At 45.1% G+C, this 20778-nt stretch overlaps 1 protein-coding gene across 1 annotated transcript in view; it reads left to right on the top strand.

The window, feature by feature from the left end:
• Positions 1-20778, top strand: part of LOC118299628 (calsyntenin-2-like) — a 204623-nt gene that overhangs the window by 148323 nt on the left and 35522 nt on the right. The window contains exons 6-8 of the mRNA XM_035623491.2: positions 9028-9213; positions 11040-11297; positions 12946-13067. Coding sequence (XP_035479384.1) covers positions 9028-9213; positions 11040-11297; positions 12946-13067 — 566 coding nt within the window. The remainder of the gene's footprint in view (positions 1-9027; positions 9214-11039; positions 11298-12945; positions 13068-20778) is intronic.

The raw sequence follows: 20778 nt of genomic DNA, 5'->3' as shown, positions 1-20778 counted from the left end.
TGAGAATTAGTGTTGTTCTATTGATTATTAATTCAACAGCATGAGAAAGATGATGTCATTTTTAAATTGTCTTCATTTAAAGATTAAAAATGGTAACACTCAGGCGCAGGACCGAACTCAACTGTGGCGAATGGCAGACAGATGGCAAATCAATGAGGCATTTCTCAAATTGGGTTTCATTATATATATATATATATATATATATATATATATAAAGCTGGTGGAAAGTTGAGAGTCTGAGATCAACACAGACTCTCAGGCATTTTCTCTTTTTGAGGAGGTGAGTTGCATTCTCTGCTCCTATCTCCAGTGTGTGTGTGTGTGTGTGTGTGTGTGTGTGTGTGTGTGTGTGTGTGTGTGTGTGTGTGTGTGGCAGCCAATGGTCCTGATCTCTGATAAGAGTAGGAAGAGGATGAATTAAAGAGGGGAAAAGAAAAATAAATGGCTGGGCACTTCCTTTTCCCATTTCCTCTGACCTCCTCCTCCTCTCCAGCTTCCTCTCCAATCTCTCACTGAAGCCGTCTTGGCTGATGCTCTTGCCCTTTTCATCCCCTCTCTGGTTTTCCCTTATTACTTCCATTGTTTCCTTTTCGCCCCATGCGCCTATGTCCTGCGCCTATGTCTCTTTTTTACCCTTACTTTGTTCTCTTTATTTCCTCTTCTTCGTGGTGGGGTTGATTCTATCTCACTTTCCTTTCTTCCCTCTCATCTTGCCATCCGTCTTATCAGTTCACCCTCGTGCTACTTCTGTTCTCTCCATCCGTCTTTCTTCTCTGATGCTGTGTGCTAGTTTGAAGTAGGAATCCAGAAGTCTCCAGCGTAAATCACAGTCACCAGATCCTCCTCTTACTCCACTTTCACTTGCAGTAGACACACTCACACCGACACGATTGTCTTTCTATATAGTTGTGAGGACAATCATGGACACAATGCCCTAACCCTAAACCTAAACTGAATTCTAACCTGAACCTCTAAGCCTTCACCGTCAAACAGAAGTTGAGGCCAAAATGTCCTCTGTTGTTCGTTTGTCTCCTGTTTTCTTAAAGCCTTCAACAGAAGGAATCATTCAATTCCATCTTCATAGGAACCAAAATCAAAGATGCAAGAGGTCAGAAACATTCGCACAATTTTTAATTCTCATTCTCCAGAGAACAGACGGTACAAAGTAATAATCTCACACGCGAATGGTTTTTCTTTTAACCCTCTGCGACGCAATATTGCCGACGCTCCTGCAACACGAGCTCCTGTCAGACATGCACTGAAGTGTGGCCAAAGGGGCTGTATGTGACACGGCAAATGTCCGCAAATGTCTGGCTGGAGACGTTTTATTTTATGAAACTTTTCCAGCGAGGCCCAGACCAGTCAAATTTCCCAAAAAAATGTCTGTGCGTGAGCTCATGTGAAAAGTAATGGGAATCTTTGGAAAATCCATAGCAAGCGAGTGGGCGTGTTGATGACTGTACCGAGAAAAACCTTTGCTTTCCACAGTTGAATTATCGTCACGTCCTGCCTCCCGCGTGCTCCACCCAGAGTTCATGTGTGGAAACAGCTGTAGATTCATCTGATACTGAACTATGTCAGAACCAGCCCTGAAGTAGGTGAGAGGAAGACACTTAACTTCAGAACTTCCCCCCTGCACACTGGTGCAGCACCGTACCTGTCTCCTCTGTGTCCTCAGCCAACCGCAAATATAACAAAGTCGTTTCCCTCAGTCCTTTAAGAATCCGCGGGTCAGGATGCCCTTTTTTCCTCTTCGCCACGTCGCGGACTTGCCTGGCCTCGGAGCCATTAAAGTCTTTAAAGTGGGGACATTCGTTTTGTTTATGGACCCAAGGTTTCCCTCTACGTCTCCTCCCTCGATTAAACCATCACGTTCATGTGGAAAAGGGACAAAACCAACCCGTTCCCAGAAAGGACCAGAGAGATTTACGATAAAAGCCTTGACCATCAAAGAACGAGGGTCAACGTGGACACGGGGCAAACGGGAGGAGACACGCTACGTCTCCACAGAATGAAAATGAGTTTCAATGAGACACAGTCTCTGGTTAATATTGTCTTGCTTCTCCTGGGAGGGTTACACCAAAAAGAACCGTACCCAACTGCAAAGATGGACCACCGCAGCCACAAAATCCTACATGCGAATAATTACATTCCTCGGTCCTTGTTGAGGTGCCACTTCATCGCCAAGGCGACAATGAACAACCATGACGACGAAGAGAAGGGGAAATGGATTTTTACACCTGGAGGACAGGTTTTGTTGAGGGGAGGGAGCGGTGCTGCAGTCACAGAGTGGAAGTTGACATGTCATTTTTACCAATCGATCTCAAGTTATATTGCGTTTTTGACCTCACCTGTGGCAACAACCTTCGAGTAAAGTGACTAAAGAACATCAAGCCGGAAAACCTCCCTGCGAGGGGAGCAGGCCCTGAAGCTGACATGCTGCAGGGATTGAATGGTTTATCCCAACCGGCCTCGGATTCCCCTCAGGATCCTCCACGAGCAGATAAGAGGACGTGGACGTCCCGAGTCGTTTGCTCAGTCCGCTGCCACCGTGAGCAGAGTAGAAAAATAAAGACGGAGAGCGGAGAAGGTAGAGCACATCCTGGCTCCTTTTCATCGAACGGTTTCAGTGTCTTCACTTTGAACAACCAGGATTAAACTGTCATTTTCACTCGATCCTCAAAGGGAGCAGAAGAATTAGACTCACTCTGGACACGAAATTGGGGTCTTGTGGGAGGATTCCCGCAAAATCCTGCAGAATGAGAAACAGTGTAATTTCACTCTCTCAGAAAATTATCCCATTAAAAAACTTTATAAGATTATTATGACAGAATTGTGTTTCTGTCTCCTCGGCTGCCCGCGGAGCCGACCGGTGGGTTCCTGCGCTGTGAGCAGATCTCGCATTTATGCTGTGACATTTAAACTGTGATGGCGAATCATGCGCATCGTATTCATGATGTTTCCCAACTCGTCTCGAAGAGACAAAATGCTCCTACACGGGGGAATCACGAAATCATACTGATGTGTAAAGTTTCACCTGAAAACATTAGACAAACCCCTCCTCCATGTAGATGCATGAAGTCGTGCTTCCATCAAAACTCCACCACCCTCCATTTTACACGTCAACTTTTTGGGAGAAAAAATAAAAGATCAAAGTCTCTTGGATCGCACAAAGAGCATGCACGAACTCATTAAAATGAATACTTTCGGGGCATTGTTGGGAAAGAGAGGTGGTCGGGGAAAGAAGAGGATGAATCAGAAAGATGACACTTTGTGGAGGAAACATAGGTGGAGGAGTGGAATGGGAAAGTGAAAGGAAGGAAGGAAAAGAGGAGAGCGGGGCTCTTTTAAATGGAAATTGGCTCTCCCGCTGATGGCTGGGACGAGTAATGACGACCCCCCCCGACTACTGAGCATCGTGTCAGCATTTTTACATGCGCACGCTCACACACACACACACACACACACACAAAATATTAACACAATCGGTACACATCCACATTTCTACGTACACATTTAAGCGCACGCAAGAACTTACTGATGAGACACATGCACACTCTTCAACATCCCCCAGAGATGGGGAACAGCGTGAAAGTGTGATGATGCATCATTTTCTTAAGCACCTCCATCCATCTTTCTTCCCCCTCTCTCTCTCTCTCTCTCTCTCTCTCTCTCTGCTTTTCACTCCCTTCTGTTGAAGGAAGATGCCGCAAACTTGCCTCAGCTGTATGTCTGTAGATACACAACAGTACACTGTGTACACACAACACCTGAGACAACATCACTGTCACTTTTTACATTCAGGTCAACCTCTCATGTAGCAGATGAAAAGTTATTAACTTATTAACCATTGCAGCGATCGCTGCGGTAACTTTTAGATCTGGACCCTCCACGGATCAGGGGCTGTGCAGAGGTGCCGGTGAAGTACAACTCACCAGTCTCAGCAGCTAATTCTGACTCCATCTCCGACTGTGCACTGGACTCTTTTGAGTCAAAGAATGTCCTGAATCAAGTTCAAACAAGAATGGCACAAGAGGCGCTTTTCCTCGCCAAGGCCAAACAATCCTACACATCTGAAGCTCTTATGGTAGACAAATAATTGGGGGGAAAAAGAAAAAGAAAAAGGTCCGGTAATTCGAAATAGTAGTACGAACAGAAACAGGTAAAAACACAACCTTCTTGCCGAAGGTAAAGAATAAAAATAAAGCTACAGGAATTACGTCACTATCAGTATTCTGCATGTAAAGTGCAGTGCAGTTCCATTGAACAGTCATTTTACATTAGACGTGTTCAAAGAATCTCGTGTGTTAATACAGTATAACAGTATCTTCCTCATAGGCTGACATCATGTATCAGTGGTTACGTGAAAAATTCCAGTGATAATTAGCAGTGCATTGCATTTCCATGGGGAATAACACTGTCATCTTTTCATTCGCAGGTTGCGACCAAGTGTAAAACGAAACAAAAAAAAACGTTCACGTACACACACATGCATATAAAAGTGTTTTCCATTGTGTTATGATCACAGCCGCGGTGAGGAGTTTGTTCTCCTGCGCTGGCGAAGCAGCTCCACATGGTCGTTTTCATGTCGGCCTCACTTCCCCATTCTCTTCCTCTGCCTCTCGTCTTCCTCTCGTATGCACAAAGAGAAGTACTCTGGGGCTCGCTGTGTGAGTTCAGTTCGGCGTACTGCAGGCAAGCACACAACTCAATAGAGACCAAATAGCTTCCTATTAAACCCACACTGCTTGTGAGACGGCTGGGCTTCGGTGCGAGTCTGTGTTTCGGAGTTATTGTGCCTGTGCATCAGCAATGAGCGTATGCCTGCGTATGTGTTGCGCCTCTGTCCGTGGGCATCTGGATCACAGAGTGCGAGTACTTTCCGGGTTGTTTTTTTCAGGATGTGTCTCTCGATGTGTGCATGTGTTTCTCCTGCTTGTGCTGTCAGGGAGTTCGAGAGCTCGTGCTGCACCTGCGAGCGACACCGTCGCCAGCAGCAGTGTCCTACAGAGACGTTTAAACAGGAATGCATTATTTAGCAGATACAAAAATGCGGCTCAGCTCAGGAACCGACTGAGGCGGTTTCAGCCCCGTGTTTCTGACTGGTGGAACAAGATCAACAAGAACATGTTCCTCTTTTGAAGGAAGTGTGAAAACCGGTGAAGAAGAAATGTGTTTTTGTGAAAACATTTCGGTTGTAATACACGAGAAGTTGAGCTGCACTACCCAGTGTTATGATATCATCCCCTTCGTTTGAAAAAAAGAAAAGTTACAAGTTCTGTGCATGTGCCACATGGCTTCATAGCTTCATGATTAGCATGTAGCATATGTGATTCCAAATCTCATTTTGATGTCACTTTTTGATATGAACATTGTTTTATACGCTCTTTTTCAGCGGCTTATACGATGATGGTTGATCGGATAGTTATGATAAATTGGGAATCGGTGAACTCACAGCTTTCAATTGATATGTAGCTTGTGTTGTTAGCTTGGAATATCACGACTGTCTTATGTGGACATGTCGGACCCGTACAATTTTTGTGTTTATGCGATATGCTTATTTAGTTGAGAGTGATTTGGTCCAATTGTGTCCAACCAAGGCCCGATCAGGGTCCAATGGAGCAGGTTGAGTCAAAAGAGAGGCGGAGACGTAGAGGAAAATGTTTGTTTTGAAAAAAAATGCGACAGGGGTGTAAACATACGACTAAAAGCATCCATGTTCTTTCAGGTGACTTGCAAAGTTAATTCATCCTTAACCACCAGTGAGCATCTGTGCTTAAAATCCATGGCAGGGAGGGTGGTGATAGAGGTGTGCAATATATTGTTTTTGTCATCCAGAAAGGACATCATTCATAATTTGGCACTGATTATAGATGTGCGGATTATTGTTTTGTCCGTGAAACCACAATGCAGTGGGCTGCAAGTCCACTGGGCTTTTGGCGAAGTGAAACGATTTTTATTGGCCTTATCCAAGCCCAAGCTACTGTATGAAATTAGAAGTAAGCTGTTTTTGCTTAGTGGTGAGTCTTTTTCTGGCCGTAAACCTTTGTGTGTGGCGGGCATCAGGTGCCACAATGTGCGGGGAACTCACTACATTGACTTTTTGCTTTTAGTGCCGTGAGAGTGAACTCAACCGTGGAAGTCAACTGACTGCACATCTGAGCAGTGGACTCGCTGTAAGCTCAATAAAGTTGAGGTTGGCTGCAGATTCAGGTGCAAAGACTATGAGTGACCCCTGTCATACTGTCACTAATCTACATTGTCATTTGATATAAGAGAACAGAGTTTCGCAAATTTGAGCTTCCATAAAGGAACATCCCATTCTTTCAGGAGCCAATAAAATAGATTGAACGTGACACAGAAAAGTAAGGTTTTCCCCACAACATTTGAAAACCTGCTGGAAAATAAACACTGTCAAGCTTCAGTGAATTATTTGATAGACCTCATGGCACGTCTAAAAAAGATATGCTACCCAGTTGGGGTATGAATATGTTAATGAAATGTCCTGCATTCAGACGGGAGACCGCCTTACTCTATGTGTATCCATATACTGTATGTCTGAAGCTACCGGCATTAGTGAGCGGATGCTGGTTACTGCCCCCTCCAGAAAAATAAAGCTACAGGCATTCACTCCCTGAGATTAAAATCTATTAAGAGGTGATGAGAACACAAGTGTCTTAATCTCTCCCCAGAGCCGGCACAATTTGCCTTCCCTGTTTGCCCGATTCTCTCCTACTCATAAACTTTAATCGCCCACTTCCACCCTCAACCAAACCCTTCCTCACATATCTATATGCAAACTGTGTGCTTAACCCATTACCCCCAATTTATCCCTCCACTTTGCCACAGCTCCTTCCCATGTATCCTTATCCGGGCTCTGCCTCATACCCGCCTCCCTCTCTGGATGTGGAGCCAATGCAGTGTTAAAGCCAAGTCCTCAGGTCGTTTGACTCACCGGTTGTCTGTGGAGTATGTTATTACCAAGGCACCTGCTACCCTCCCCTTTCCAGCTTCAATCTAAAGTCTGCACACCAATCTGTGTGTCCAATATAAAGCTAGAGCCAGGACAGGGTGAGTCATCCTAAGATGCTTTCAGACATACACTGAAGTCCGTACATTTCCTTGAACTTTTCCAGAGGGGCGGTAAATGAGAACGCAAATGTTGCACCAGACATTGTCCGGAACTATTCCTGACAACACCCTAGTAAAATTTCTGGAGAACGTTCGAGCGAGCCCATGTGAGAATGCAGAAGGAAAACCCCCTGGAGAAATCCCAGCGAGCGAGTTGATGACTGTAAACCGCTGTGACTTTCTGGGGAACCGCGGTCAGAGATGCTGGTTGCCTGAAAATATTTATACCCTCGGTATCTTCACACAGATTTGGAAGTGGTATCAGTTGTCTCAACTAACCCTAGGCAAGAGGGCAGATAAGAGATAAATAATGGGATAAAACAGTTGGGGGATGTATCGTGGCCTTTAGCAATTGGCTAATGGCCGAAGGAGAGAAAAAAGCCAGTGGAAGAATAACTGACGAAATGTTGCTGTAACAGAGAGGATAACCAAGGTTAGCTTTCCGCTTTGCCATCATACAAAGCCAAATGTTGCCAGTTGTTGCTTTGAGCTTCCACTGTGCCGTCGCTGATGCAAGGATGCAAAGGCATTGCATGAGAAGGTGACGTGCAAACAACAGATGGGAGGACAGAGCTCTATGTACAGTGCATACAGTAACAATGCAAAAGAAATGTGCGAGAGATAAGGCTAGAGAAATGTGTAGATGTGTAGAGCCTTTTGTGCCCGTGTCCCTTTTTCTTCTTGCGCTCATCAATGTGTTTTTGTTCTTCTTCATCGTGCCCAGTCGTTTGTGCCTATTCTCATCACAGTCACCAACAGTCCCATAGTAACAGTACTGCAGCAGCTCGCGGTAATCGCAGTCTGGAGGAGGTGAATCAACTGCACAACAGATGCAGTGTGTGTGAGTGAGTGTGTGTGTGTGTGTGTGTGTGTGTGTGTGTATGTGTTTGTGTGTGCGTGTTTGTGTTTGTTTGAGCACAAGGTGGTGAGTGTGCGAGGAAGCGAACATGGCAGATTTAACAGGCTGGTGAGCAACAAAGGGCTGTTCCTCTTTTTCTGCTCCAGTCAGCTCGGCTTCATGTTTATGCCTCCAGCTACCAGCCAGCGATGCTCGATGGCGAGATAGACAGATAGAAGGATAGATGGATAGGAGCTGGACTGTGTGCACGAGCAGCATTGATGGGATATAGGATGGTCGCGAGTTGGATTTGAGATTTGCTGCAGTTTGATTTTAAAGAACTACTTTCATGCAGCCATGGTGAAAGAACGCTGCTGTACAACACATGAAGGTTTCTGGACTGGCAGGCTTCTGAAAATGAGACGTTGAAATATATATTTGGACAACATTAACAGAATGCCTTTTTTTTTTTAAACTGAGATAATGAGTGAGATCAGCTCTCTGTAAACAGTATAGCCTACTCATAAAAACACCAAACTGGCAACAGAGATCTGCAGCTAATTCTTGCTATATCCGTTGGCGACTGAAGACAAACACAAATTCACATCACAAAGGCTGGACAAAAAAAAAAATGATGGAGAAGCAAAAACATCCCTGACGCTCAAAATAATAGCCTGCCCACACAGAAAACACAATTTACAGCTGACAGGACAGACACTGACAGCATAATGACTACTGCCGTTAATACAAGTACTCCACTCCTACAACAATGCTGCAATTTCATTAGCCGAGCACTTTCTGCTGGAAGGACATTGAGTTATGATGCTCGAAATATCATTGACAGTGGGAAATTGGAAATGGAGTCTTTTTTTGTATGGTGGTCTAAATGGACCAAACAAGGCAAAACATGTGCAGCGACAAAAACAAACTAGTAGTAAGTCAGACTCCCGATTCCCGATGACTGCAGCCGGTCGGTGATTCCACTCTGGAGAGAAGACTCGGCATGTTTACCCTCTTCTGTCCTTAACACTGTCACTCCATCTCCCTATTTTCCCCAGGTTGGAATAAACGAGAGGACTATGAGCCTGGAACGGGAAGTAAGCAGCTGTTTCCCAAGATGCACCTGGAGACCTGTGGGGGGCCGCTGTCGTCGGTGAGGACCACAGTGGAGCTGCAGACCAGCCACATCGGGAAGGGCTGCGACCGGGAAACCTACTCTGAGAAATCTCTACAGAAGCTCTGTGGTTGGTTTCACCAGAAAGAGAAAAGAGCATATTTCTGTGTTATGAATAATATTTAATGATTGTCCTTGTTCTTGTGACTGACAAACATCAAGAGAGATGGTGAGCACATCCCTGGCGTTGAAGCAGTAAATCAATTGAGTGCCGGACCTGTGGCTGTTTGGACAGTGATGGATATGTAGAATATACAGGAGATGGGCGATCAAAGGTGACCTCTGACTGAGGCGGCAAACTTAAAGTCAGTGTATTGAATTGGAATTAAGCTGTAGCTAAAAGCGCCGGTCGGATTCGCGGTCTGAGTGCCAGGGTCAGACGGGGCCCAAGGCTTCTCTCTCTGCCTTTTTTTAAAACCAACATCTGAAAGCTCTCGATCTGTGTTGCCTTCTCATCCCCGCTCGTGTCCCTGGTAAACCCCTGTGCAAAAACGAAGGCACCAGAATGGCAACTTAAAGCTGTGTCACTAATGATGTGACAGAGCGGGGGCATTAGCCTCCCAGGATGAAGCCCCGCTTTCCCCTCAGTGACTGATGAGCAGCCGAGGTGCCGTGTCGGCGCCCAGAGCGGCCACAAAGCAGCCGAGCTTTCCCGCTCCCCCACTCCCCCGCCCACGCTGCACCGCCAGCAGGGGGGCTGGAGTCATCATCTTTGACTAACGGCCTTCACAAGCCCCTTTCCCAGCTCATCCTGGATGCATAACATCCCCCTCCCTGTCTCCCCCGACTCACCAGTCCACGCATGGTTTACCGCTAAAGAGTCCTTTTCAGGTAGCTCATAATCATTATCTGATAGCGAATAGAATAAATTGTAATTGCTTTTTTAGAGCACAATCAATTTGAGATAATGTACAAAGACATCGGGCACAGAAAAAAAGGCTGCAGACGCTCTCGGAGAAGTCGATGCGTATTTATTTACTGAGGGAATGTAATTACTGGAGTTATAGTGGCATGAGTAAGAGGAAGAGAAAATGAGCTTTAAGGATGAGGGAAAACATCAACTAATGTGCTAATGTTGTGTTATTAGCAGACGTCAGCAGATACGTGTTGCCGTTGTTTGCCCGGACAAGGGAGACATGGTGAACACTGACGTCGCCCTTTTCTTTTCTCGGGAACGGCATGTTTTGCGAATGGCTTTGATTTATCGCCACCCATAAGCTGTTACAAATGATTTATAAATGTGGTTTAAACGCACTAAATGTGATTTTCACTGTCTCCGTGGGGCAAAGACGGATTGGTAAGGGCACGTCAGATGTGTTGAGGAGCAAGGTGAGCAACGTGGCAAAAATAACGTTTGTCAAGGTGACAGTTGGAAAGCAGAGATCGTTCAGGACGCAACGTATTGAGGTTATTGTGTCAAAAGAATGATGGAGTTTTCTCTGACAAGGGGGAGAAGAGGAAGGGGAATGGGATGAGTCGGTGTGATGATGAGTGTGTTTTCGTCGGGCGTCACTTAAGAAAGTTGTCTGCTGTAAACAATTCATGTGATTGGCGGATTCACACCACTCGCTGTCCTTCTCGCCAACTCCTTACGGGGTCGTCTTTCTTTGTGTGACCTCCGTCAATATGTCCTCTGTTCCCATACAGGAACGTGTTTTCAGCGGCGAGCTACAGTATGTTGGGAGTTTGTGAACGATGACTCTCATCTCTTTCTATTTGAAAGTCAGTTTCATTTGCCATGAATCAATACCCACATCCTCTATCCATCTCGGCCCATTGATTACATATTAAGCCCTGCCATCTGCGTTGCTCATAAGTAATCATAGCCAAGGTTAGGCCAATATACACTGCCCATCTGCAGTGATTGTTATTGACACCTCGTCTTTGTGACCTCAGGGGCCTCGTCGGGCAGCACCGACCTTCTTCCTGCCCCCAGCGCCGCCACCAACTGGACGGCTTCGCTGGTGACCGACAGCGGGCGGGACAGCGACTTGATCTTCAGGTTCGACGGGCGGCAGGCGGCGAAGATCCCTGACTGGGTCGTGCCGCAGAATCTGACGGACCAGTTCACCATAGCGACGTGGATGAAGCACGGGCCCAGTCCCGGACTCAGAGCCGAGAAGGAGACGCTACTCTGTAACTCGGACAAGACGGGTGAGTGTGAGCTTGACGAGAACTGATGCGCACATCGACTCTCTCCTCAACAAATCTTTAAGACCAAAGGCAACAATGAATTGATCGTAACTCTCTGTGCAGCCATCATTAGGTTTAGCTCATTCCTCTGTGCCATGGCTCTCCCCAAACTGTTAAAAACACATCAGTGAGACACTCTGCTGCACTGGGTGATGGGCTTCTTCATTATTATCGTCAATACGGGCACTGTAGGTAATTTTACTTCAATTCCTGCTGCCGGAAATGCTCACAAGAGTACTAATCTGCAGCTGGAAATACACTATTTACTTGGGTTTGAGTAACATTTGCCGTTTCAGGAAAATACTATGCTACATAATAACTATATATTGTAAGCCATTTTTAGAAATGAAGAAGAAAGCCACAAACAGGGCAGGGAAGAACTGAGACAGTGAGAAAACATGAGCGAGATTTTCATCATTAAACACCAGTTTGACGAGCGTTTCACTCACTTCAATCAGCGTGTGATTTGATCAGAGGAATTATCACCGCACACCACAAATCAAGGGCATGGATTAATTGATCAAATCCAAGCCTCTGATTTGGGATTCTTGCAATCACGATGGCCAATCAATGAGAGATAAATATGTAAGACACAGGAAGCCAGTCTGACTTGAGCTAAAGTATAAAAAGTATAAAAAGACAGCCGTCAAAGTCAGACACCTTCTACTTCCTGTACCGCGTCAGTGAGTCGACAACAACAACGCCCGATCTCAAGTCTTTTTGGCATATCAGTTAAATCAAATTAATGTTTCATGAAGACACACAGTGTGATGAATTAAGGTATAAAGGGGGAAAAGGCACTTGCGCAAAATCTGCTAGAGGCGCTCTTTTAGAGAGAGAGCCTTTTCATTTGTGTTTCATTCAGAACCATACACTACAACTGCAGTGTAAAAATTGGTCATGTGTGAATAACAAACTGAAGAGAGATCAAATACATCGCGTCCTCTTTTGGAGAGAAATAAACACAACAGCAAACACATCTCCACTCACCGGGAAAAAACAAAACCTAAGACACACGTCAAAAGCGATGTCAGTGAAGCAATTCATCCAATCAGGGCAAAGTTCTGTCGTCACAGAGGTGGTTCAGAGCGCAACGGTGCAGTCCGACTGTAGCCATCTTGCTCCGGCAATGTTTTGAATGTCGCGTGACATGGTGACGTTCTGCAGCGCAGGAAAAAGTCGGACAAACATTTCTAACCAGCACGCTCTACGTCTAAGTCAGCGCTGAGCGGCGACACATGAAGTCGAATGCAGCCAAAGATATCCCCAAAAGTGGCAACTACATCTTATCGTCATCTTCTGATATTGTCATTGTAGACTTGATCCATACAGAGAAGGGTTGTCCAGATACTGTTGACGTCAACACTTGTGAACTGTAATGTTCCAGCTTTACAGAGGCAGTAACGTCGTCGCAGGTTTGCTCAAAGGGATGAGTTTGTTTTTGAAATTGTGGGAAACAGCTGTCTGAACGTTCACCCCCGTCCCACTTTTCTGGAGGTTCCATGGAGCCAGATGTCAGACGAGCTTTACATGGCAGTGTGTGGGTGTGGTGATTGGCTCGCCGGTGTCAGCTCCTCTCTCTGTCTTTCCTTCTCTCTCGCTCCCACAGAGATGAACCGTCATCACTACTCACTGTACGTCCACAACTGCCGCCTGGTGTTTCTGCTCAGGAGAGACTTCACTCAGGTGGACACGTTCCGACCGGCCGAGTTCCACTGGAAGCTGGAGCAGGTACGACGCTTGTGTTTGTAAAATGGACGAAGGAAACTCATTGACCTCAGTTAATTCGTCAGGTCACCTTGGTGGACTTAATAAGTAGGCCATGAGCCAATCTCTGGATTAAACATCCACTGGGAGCTTTTTTGTTTTTCATCCTTGGTTTAATCTGTGTTTGGTCTGTATCTCGAGCTAATGCTGAAAAACTCCTGGTAAGACGTTGGGGTTCATTTACAGTGTGGCACAAGGTTTAAAAGTAAATGAGAGTCTCTGGTCAGTTCATTAACTGGTCTCTCCTCAAAGCTTTACTCTCATCTGCTTGTATTCAGTCCTCAGTTGCACTAAAAAAACCTTCCCTTAATCCCCAAAAAGTGCGGAACCTTTAATTAACCCCAATTAATACGGAGAACTCTCACACCAGCCGACTTAATAACCATGAAGTTTTTAACGACTTCTCTGTTCATGTTGGTATTGTGTTACCACCAGTTGTTTCATTCTCTCTATTCTTTACCGTTTCTCCGATAAATCAAATCAATCCTGAGATTTTTTTTTAAAAAACAGTGTCACATTGGAAATGATTGCAGCCAGGATTTTAGGAGGCTTTGGTACAGAGATGTTGGTTTAAGTAGAGTAAGACTGGATTTTTTTGATTTTTTTACTTTTTATTTTAGACACAGCCAAAATTGGATCAGTTTGGAAGATTCTGATTTCATCTTTAATTAAAACCCTTAGGGTAAAAACTGATTTTCATGCATATATATATATATATTCCTCATCGCATGGTCGTACACTGCAATCGTTCTAAGAGCCGAATACTTGAACAAAGAGACCGAGAAAAGAGAGACGAGAATGTGCTCGTTCCAGCTCCATGGGCGCGAGTGTGTAAGGCAGCAGCTGTCTGTTGATCCAGGATCCCGTGTTAAAGTCAGACAGGTCACCTCGACTCAAGGGGCGTCTCACTCAGCGGCGACATTTGATTTGGAGGAGAGACACACAGCTGAGCCTGGACATCCAGATGCAGCAACACTGGCTGATTCGATCAGACATCACTGGTCTCCATTGTGGGCAGAGCATGAAAGGGGGTTGTTGCGGGGACTTCGGCACAGGTGGGATTTTTACACACTGATGCCTGTATCTTTCTTCTATAGCCATGTGTTGGCCTGCAGGGTTGTGGGCTGCAGCACACACTTGCCCTCGCCGAGCGAATGAAGTTTTATCAATCAAACATAGTTGAAAATAGAATGAAAGGGTTTTTTCTCACCAAGGGGAATGAAGCATTAAAACCGGCATTTAGGACATTTGCATAATATTCTTATACATAAACAAAATGATAAATATTCACCGAGGTACGATGCTAATTATCAGTGACCAGTTAAACTGACAAACATCACCTGTAGATGTGTGCTCTGTGACTAACTTCCTGGCGACAGTTTTCAGTTTGAAGCGCTCTCAGTTTGCAATTGGAGAGCCATATTCTAGTTTTAACATCATTTACATGAGTTGTAGTTTAATCCCCCAGCTAATCTTTCATTCATATCTGTAATTTAAGCTCATAAATATAATATTTTTGGTCTGGGCCCCCCAGTATTTTCATCATGTAGCTTGTGATGTATCAGACTTATTAATATGATGATTCAAAAGAGCTTAATGTTCAGATCTCACATGATGTGGTTTTCTGCTCTGCCACTTTGAGTCGGAGCGATTGATTAGGATGTTTGACGACTCGCGGTGGATAATGAAGACATATAAGTGTTGAGTTAATTCTTGTCTAGATTGATTCGACTTAGTTTTTTCTTTCTTTAACTTTAGGTGATAAAAGTTTCAAAGGACTTTGCAGTGAGGGGTTCTGGCAGCACGCATACATCTTTGAAACGGGCTGCACAGCAGTTTCTTCCTGGCACCGTTTAAATCTCCTTCTCTTTTCTTTTCTTTTTTTTTACATCCTCTTTCTCGTCTTCCTCCCTCTTGTTGATAATTGTGTCCGAAACCCCGCGGCATGAAAGGAAACTTTCATTAAGTCGCTATCTCCCCGTGCCTTGTCACGACTTCCTCCTTTTAAACAAAATGAACTTCTGAGTATCCCCGACCAAGAAAACTCTTCCACAGAACAATCTCCTCCTCGGTTTTATCACAGATGTGATAATTCAAGTCTCATACAATCCAATCAGGCCTTTGAAACAGCTGTATAATGACTGGAGCAGCCAACGACTGTAAAGAAAGATGGCCGACGTGTCTTCACTTCCTCCCGTAGTAGAAATATTTAGTCTTTTATACAGATGCCACCATCTTGCACTTTCGCCGTCATTTGGAGCCAGAGCCCTGCGCAGTGTTGACCGAGGAGTGGAGCCACGGTAGCAAGGTCCCGCCGATACCTTGGTTGACCAACCACAAGTCAGTCGCAGCTGTCAGTCATGACGTTTAAACGCCGTTTTTGTAGCCGTAAAAAAAGCGAATTTAATCCAGGGTACTTAGGGTAAAAATGCACTCAGAGTAAGACTTGTGGTTCTTAAACAGTGCATTGGAAAATGAATTAACTGGAGACTCCAAATTGCCCCTAGATGGGAAAGTGATCGTGAATGAGGGCTTCGTTTACATGAAAATACTAATCATGATACCAGCAGGTGAATTTTCTTGCGATCACCAGACATGAGAGTATGCCGTTCGCTCCCATGGCAACAGAGCCCAAGCGACAGATAAGACGGAAGTGTCTCTGCTGAGAACTGCAGGACAGGAACGTTCATACCTACAGCCAAATATATGAAGAGAACCGGATGCCTGTGAGGACACATTAAACGTTATATAGATGTTTTAACTGAACACCGACATAGAGGGATTTCTCCCGGTGCTACCAATGGAGAGAGGGGAGCGAGCGAGACAGCGACCAAGCGAGAGCGAGGGAAATAGAGCACAGCACACCGTTCTACAATGACGCAACAGAGCAAAACCCAAAGTTGGAGATCTTATATGTTATTATGAGTGTTTTGATACATTATGAAACTGTGACGGGACAAAGTAGACGATGCTAAGACCACCAGGGGGGTTCAGTTAGCCCCTGGGCAAACTGGGTCTGTGGTTGTCAGTGGCGACATTGCTTCCATAAACTGTGCCACACGGAGACGAATTGAAATGTTGGATGTACAGCTGGAACAAAGCCTGCTTTTTGTCCTCGGCTAACGGGTCGCAGAGACTTTGGCGAAAGGAGAAAATCAATGAGAAGTCACCTCGAGGCTTTCAGCTGCGAAAAAAACACACTGGGATAATTGAGATCTAAATGATGTTTCCACCAGGAGTCTAAATTGAATGTGGAAGTGACATCATTACCTTTGGATATACCCCATGGAAAACACTTCTTTTTTAGGAGAAGCAATCAAGCAAACACTCGGGGGGGGGGGGGGGGCTTTTCTGATTTCACAGTGGACAGCAGTGGGAAACAGGAAATCTAATCAGTGAGTATCCATGTGGCGTGGCTCATACGACAGGTTTGGCCTGCGCTCAGCGGAGATATGAAATCAAACGATCGAGGCAGCCACAGTGGGAGTGAATGTTTTCATAGACCGGTCTGTACTTGCCTCGCACGTATATATACTGCATGTTTATCAATGCCACTTAGAAGAGCCTGGGGGAAATCACGGCCACAGTCTGTGTTCTGTGTAATTCTACCAGTAGCAGTCTCTTTTGAATCACTGTAGCAGCAGTGCAGCTCCACGGTGGCGATGCCAGTCAACGAAACAATGCAGAACATGAAATCATTATCTCCATGTTCAGAAGAATGACATGTTGATAGCAAGACAAACCAAATTACACCAGCAATAGAATTTATTCTGGTACAGAGGCTGAAAAAAACACCTACTGTCCAACCAGGATATGTATTTGGATCTGCACACATGCCGCAGTTTCACATGCAACGTTACGTGAGTGGGGGTGAAGTCTGCCATCTCTGATTGCCATTCTTTTTTTTAGTTTTGGCATGATCCTTCTCCCCAGTCACCACCGTCTACCTGGTCCAGGTCCATTTCCCCACTAAATATCTCCCGAGCACGATCGAAACACTGAGCAGCAGCTGGCAAGTTTTAAATTGCTTATGCGCGGCTGCAGACTACTGTTATCAAAAACCCCGTGTTGGTAAACTACGGGATGTTTAGGGACGGTTCTACCTGATGAGGTAAAAAAAAGGGCTAAGAAAGGAAGGAGACACTGGTGGTGAAAAGACATTAACACACGCCGCGATGCCACAAGCTCATATAACAGCACATAACAGCTGCCTCCCATTTTGCACCAAACTAATGTCCTAATGAAGGCTTTTTATCCACAAGCACAACACTGGATGGGTGAAGTAAGACGCATGCTATTACACTTCTTTTCTTTTTTTTAATCTTAACCACAAAGTCCACAATGTGTAATCTGTGTTTTCCTCATCCTCTTTATCCTCAGACATCAAGCAACAGTAGTGACCTAGTTAGTGAACAACACTCATTCTTTCCTCCTGATAAGTCCTGTTGTTTGAGTCCAGAATTAACAGAAGAGAGAAAAGAGAGCAAAAGAAACGCATAAACGTTCAGCAGGTCTCTGTCTTACCTTGTCTGTTTCAGTTTTACATTCTCATTCTCATACTCTATAACACACACACACACACACACACTCTCTCTCCCCTTCCCTCACTCATGGGAGGGTTTGTGTTGAATGATAGATGACTCTCTCTAAAGAGACGCTAAATTTAGAGCTCTGCTGCACCACCGGGCTACAAAGAACACGATGACCACACATGCGTGCGCACATTTTGGATGGGTAATCCCGATAGTCTGTTTGAAACACAGTTTCAACCCGATTCTTCTTTTGGTTGTCCACCTGATACCTATACTAAACACACATACACACACACACACACACACACCGTATTTGCGGCGTGTTTGTGTGTATTCTGAGTCATGGTCTAGCTCTGGGTCTCGACTTGTTTACTCAGCTCGGGGCAACGATCTCACAGCTTCACTCTCAAACACTGTGGCCGCTGTCCCGCCGCCTTCATGCACGATTGTCCACAACCGAGCCGACCTGACAGACCGCACCGAGTGGAGCGTGCACTGTGTCCGAATCCCTCCGAAGAACAGTTGTCATCAGGGAGTCCATCGCTCCTCTGGTCCTCACACTGCGAAGATTCACAGCAGTGGATTTCATTGGGAGCAGTCGAGTGGCCATCGCTGGATTTTTTTTATATCGATTGGCACTCATGCAAAGTAGCCTTGTTTGTATTCAGGTGGAGGAACCTATTGACAGCGGGAATCGATAACTGTGCATAGATGAAAAGGATCGGGAAAGAGGACAGAGGAAGTGAGAGACTGAAAAAGAAAGGGAGAGAAAATGTGTAGGTGAGAGACAGAATCACTCCAGGGGACAGATACGAAAAGAGGAAAAATAGGTGGAGAAAAGAAAGATGGATTTGAGGGAAACAAAGGGAAAGCTGTCAGAGACGGCTTCCTTTGGGACAGACACATGACATATTCTGAGGGAAGAACTGAATGAAGCAGAAACCGACAATAAACAATATCTCTCTGACACCACTCCAACACAATCTGTGCTAAGATATGAATTTTAATGAGATCATAATTTAATAAGCCCAATCGAAGCAGGCGGCAGTTTCTTGTTGAATATCGCTCGTCCATCACCGGCAACATTATCTTCCCTCAACCTCTGCTCCTCAAATGAAACCAGCCTTTATTACACCTACACTTTCCAAAACCACACTGCATGCAGTTTTCCATCATTTTTATTTCCACACTCCAGCCTCCCCGGACAACATTACCTCCACTTTACGAGAGTGGGAAATGCCATAGATCTTAGATAGGTGGAAATCATGCTGGAGAGGGCCACTAAATAACAGGGTGGAGGAGCAATGGCTTTTATTACCTTGTCTGACCGTGTCTCTCTCCCTCCGTGTGTGTGTGTGTTTATGTGTTAGATATTTTCTTTGTGTAACTACTAGAGTTTTAAATCTTGAGTCAATTGAGGAAAAAGTCCAAGTCAAGTGAAGTGTTGAGTCATTTGTGATAATTTCAAGTCTCATTTTCAATCAAGTTAAAATCAAGTCTCACGCTCTTGAAGGTTTAATTCAAGTCTGATGTCATTAGGGACAAGTTCAAGTCTTAAAATCTTAAGCACTTTGACAACAAGCCTTATGCCAATGCTAATGACCTTTGCCAAGGAGGTTCTGTTTTCACACTGCATATTTGACAAGTTTGAGTCTCAAGTCCATTGAGACCAGTTGACGTCAAGTCCTTCTTGAAAAGTTCAAGAAAACTCTCAAGTCTCAAAGCCATTAGTGACAAGACCAAGTAAAGTGTCAAGCCACTCAAGGCAAATTCAAGTTATGTCTGACATTATCATTGGCAAGTTTAAAAGCTCTAAGTCTTAAGTCCTTTGTGACAATTTCAAGTGAAGTCTCCAACCATCTGAGACAAGTTTAAGTTGCGTCTAACGTCATCGGCGACGGGTACAGCTCAAGTCTCAATACCTTCCTGAGAAGTTTGAGTCCAGCCTCAAGTCATTCAATGCGAGTTGAAGTCCAAGTGAAGCTTCAAGTCCTCTTGGGACTAGTCCCTTCGAGACAAATCTCAACTCCTTGACAAAAAAAGTCTCAAGTAGTTTGATAATAGCAAATGTAAAGTCATGTTTCAAATCCTTATGGATGAATTTGTGTCCGAGTCAAGGAGAAGGGTCTTCAGAAGAAATGTGATAGTAAGTCTTCAGGTCTCTTCAGGTGAAGTCTCATATGTAGAAGTTCTCCATGTAGAAATGGTGGCTAATGGCTAAGTAGTGTCTTGATCTTTGTGTGTGCATTGAACAGCGGTTGTGTACTTGCTCATAATTTGTGGTGCCTTCAGTAGCTGTTTGTTTGTGTTTCTGAAAAAATTGAAGACATTTGATAATGACTTTGTGGGGAAAAGGGTAGCACGGTAAAAGCAACTGCTCTTTGCCGTTCATCATATTAATGTGGGCCAAATGGCTTTGCTGAATCCCTTCTTCTTCCAGCGAATCTCTCCATTTACCTTGTGACCTTGCCATCCTCTTACTTTCTTTTTCCCCCCACTGATTTGTCTTACTTTCCGGCCAAATACCATTCTGCAGACGCTCCTCCCAGACTTTCTGGCGACGCAAAAGTTTTTAAGAGGGGAAAATTCATTGGCAGTGCTGCACTTGCCTGCGGCAGGCTGAAGCACTTCCTGGATGGAGGGTGGCTGTCAGAATCCTCGCTGAAGATTTATTGCGCACATCCCACCCTGACCTTAAGTGTGGTCAGAGGAAAGCACGAGGAAGGGGGCGACCGGAGTGGAGATAGAGATGGAAAGGCGGAGGAATAAGCGAGGCGCTGTAGAGGGCTGGTAAATATGGTGTAGGAGTATCAGCAGTGCACATGTTGTCAGGGTTTAGGTAATCAAGGGGAGGCGTGTGATGGATGTAGTGTGGCAGTAGGCGAGATAGCACGATATTTTCCCCCCAGTCCATCTCCTTTCACTGCTCCTGCTCAAGGTCTGTGGCAACTTTTACCACTGCTTAGTTTGCACTGACACTTTAAACCTGTGGGACCATGTTTTACTTTGTCTTTCTCTTGCTCTCTCTCTCCGTTGCCATACTCTTCGCCTTCACTCAGACGTCCGCTTCACCTCAACGCCGCTGTCTTTTCCTCCAATGTGATATCGGCCGCTATATTCAAAGTAGCATATACAGATATATA

Source organism: Scophthalmus maximus, chromosome 11 (genome assembly GCF_022379125.1).
Source record: "Scophthalmus maximus strain ysfricsl-2021 chromosome 11, ASM2237912v1, whole genome shotgun sequence".
Lineage (NCBI taxonomy): Eukaryota > Metazoa > Chordata > Actinopteri > Pleuronectiformes > Scophthalmidae > Scophthalmus > Scophthalmus maximus.
Note: the sequence above shows the minus strand (reverse complement) of the source record. Positions and strands in the feature narration are given on the sequence as shown.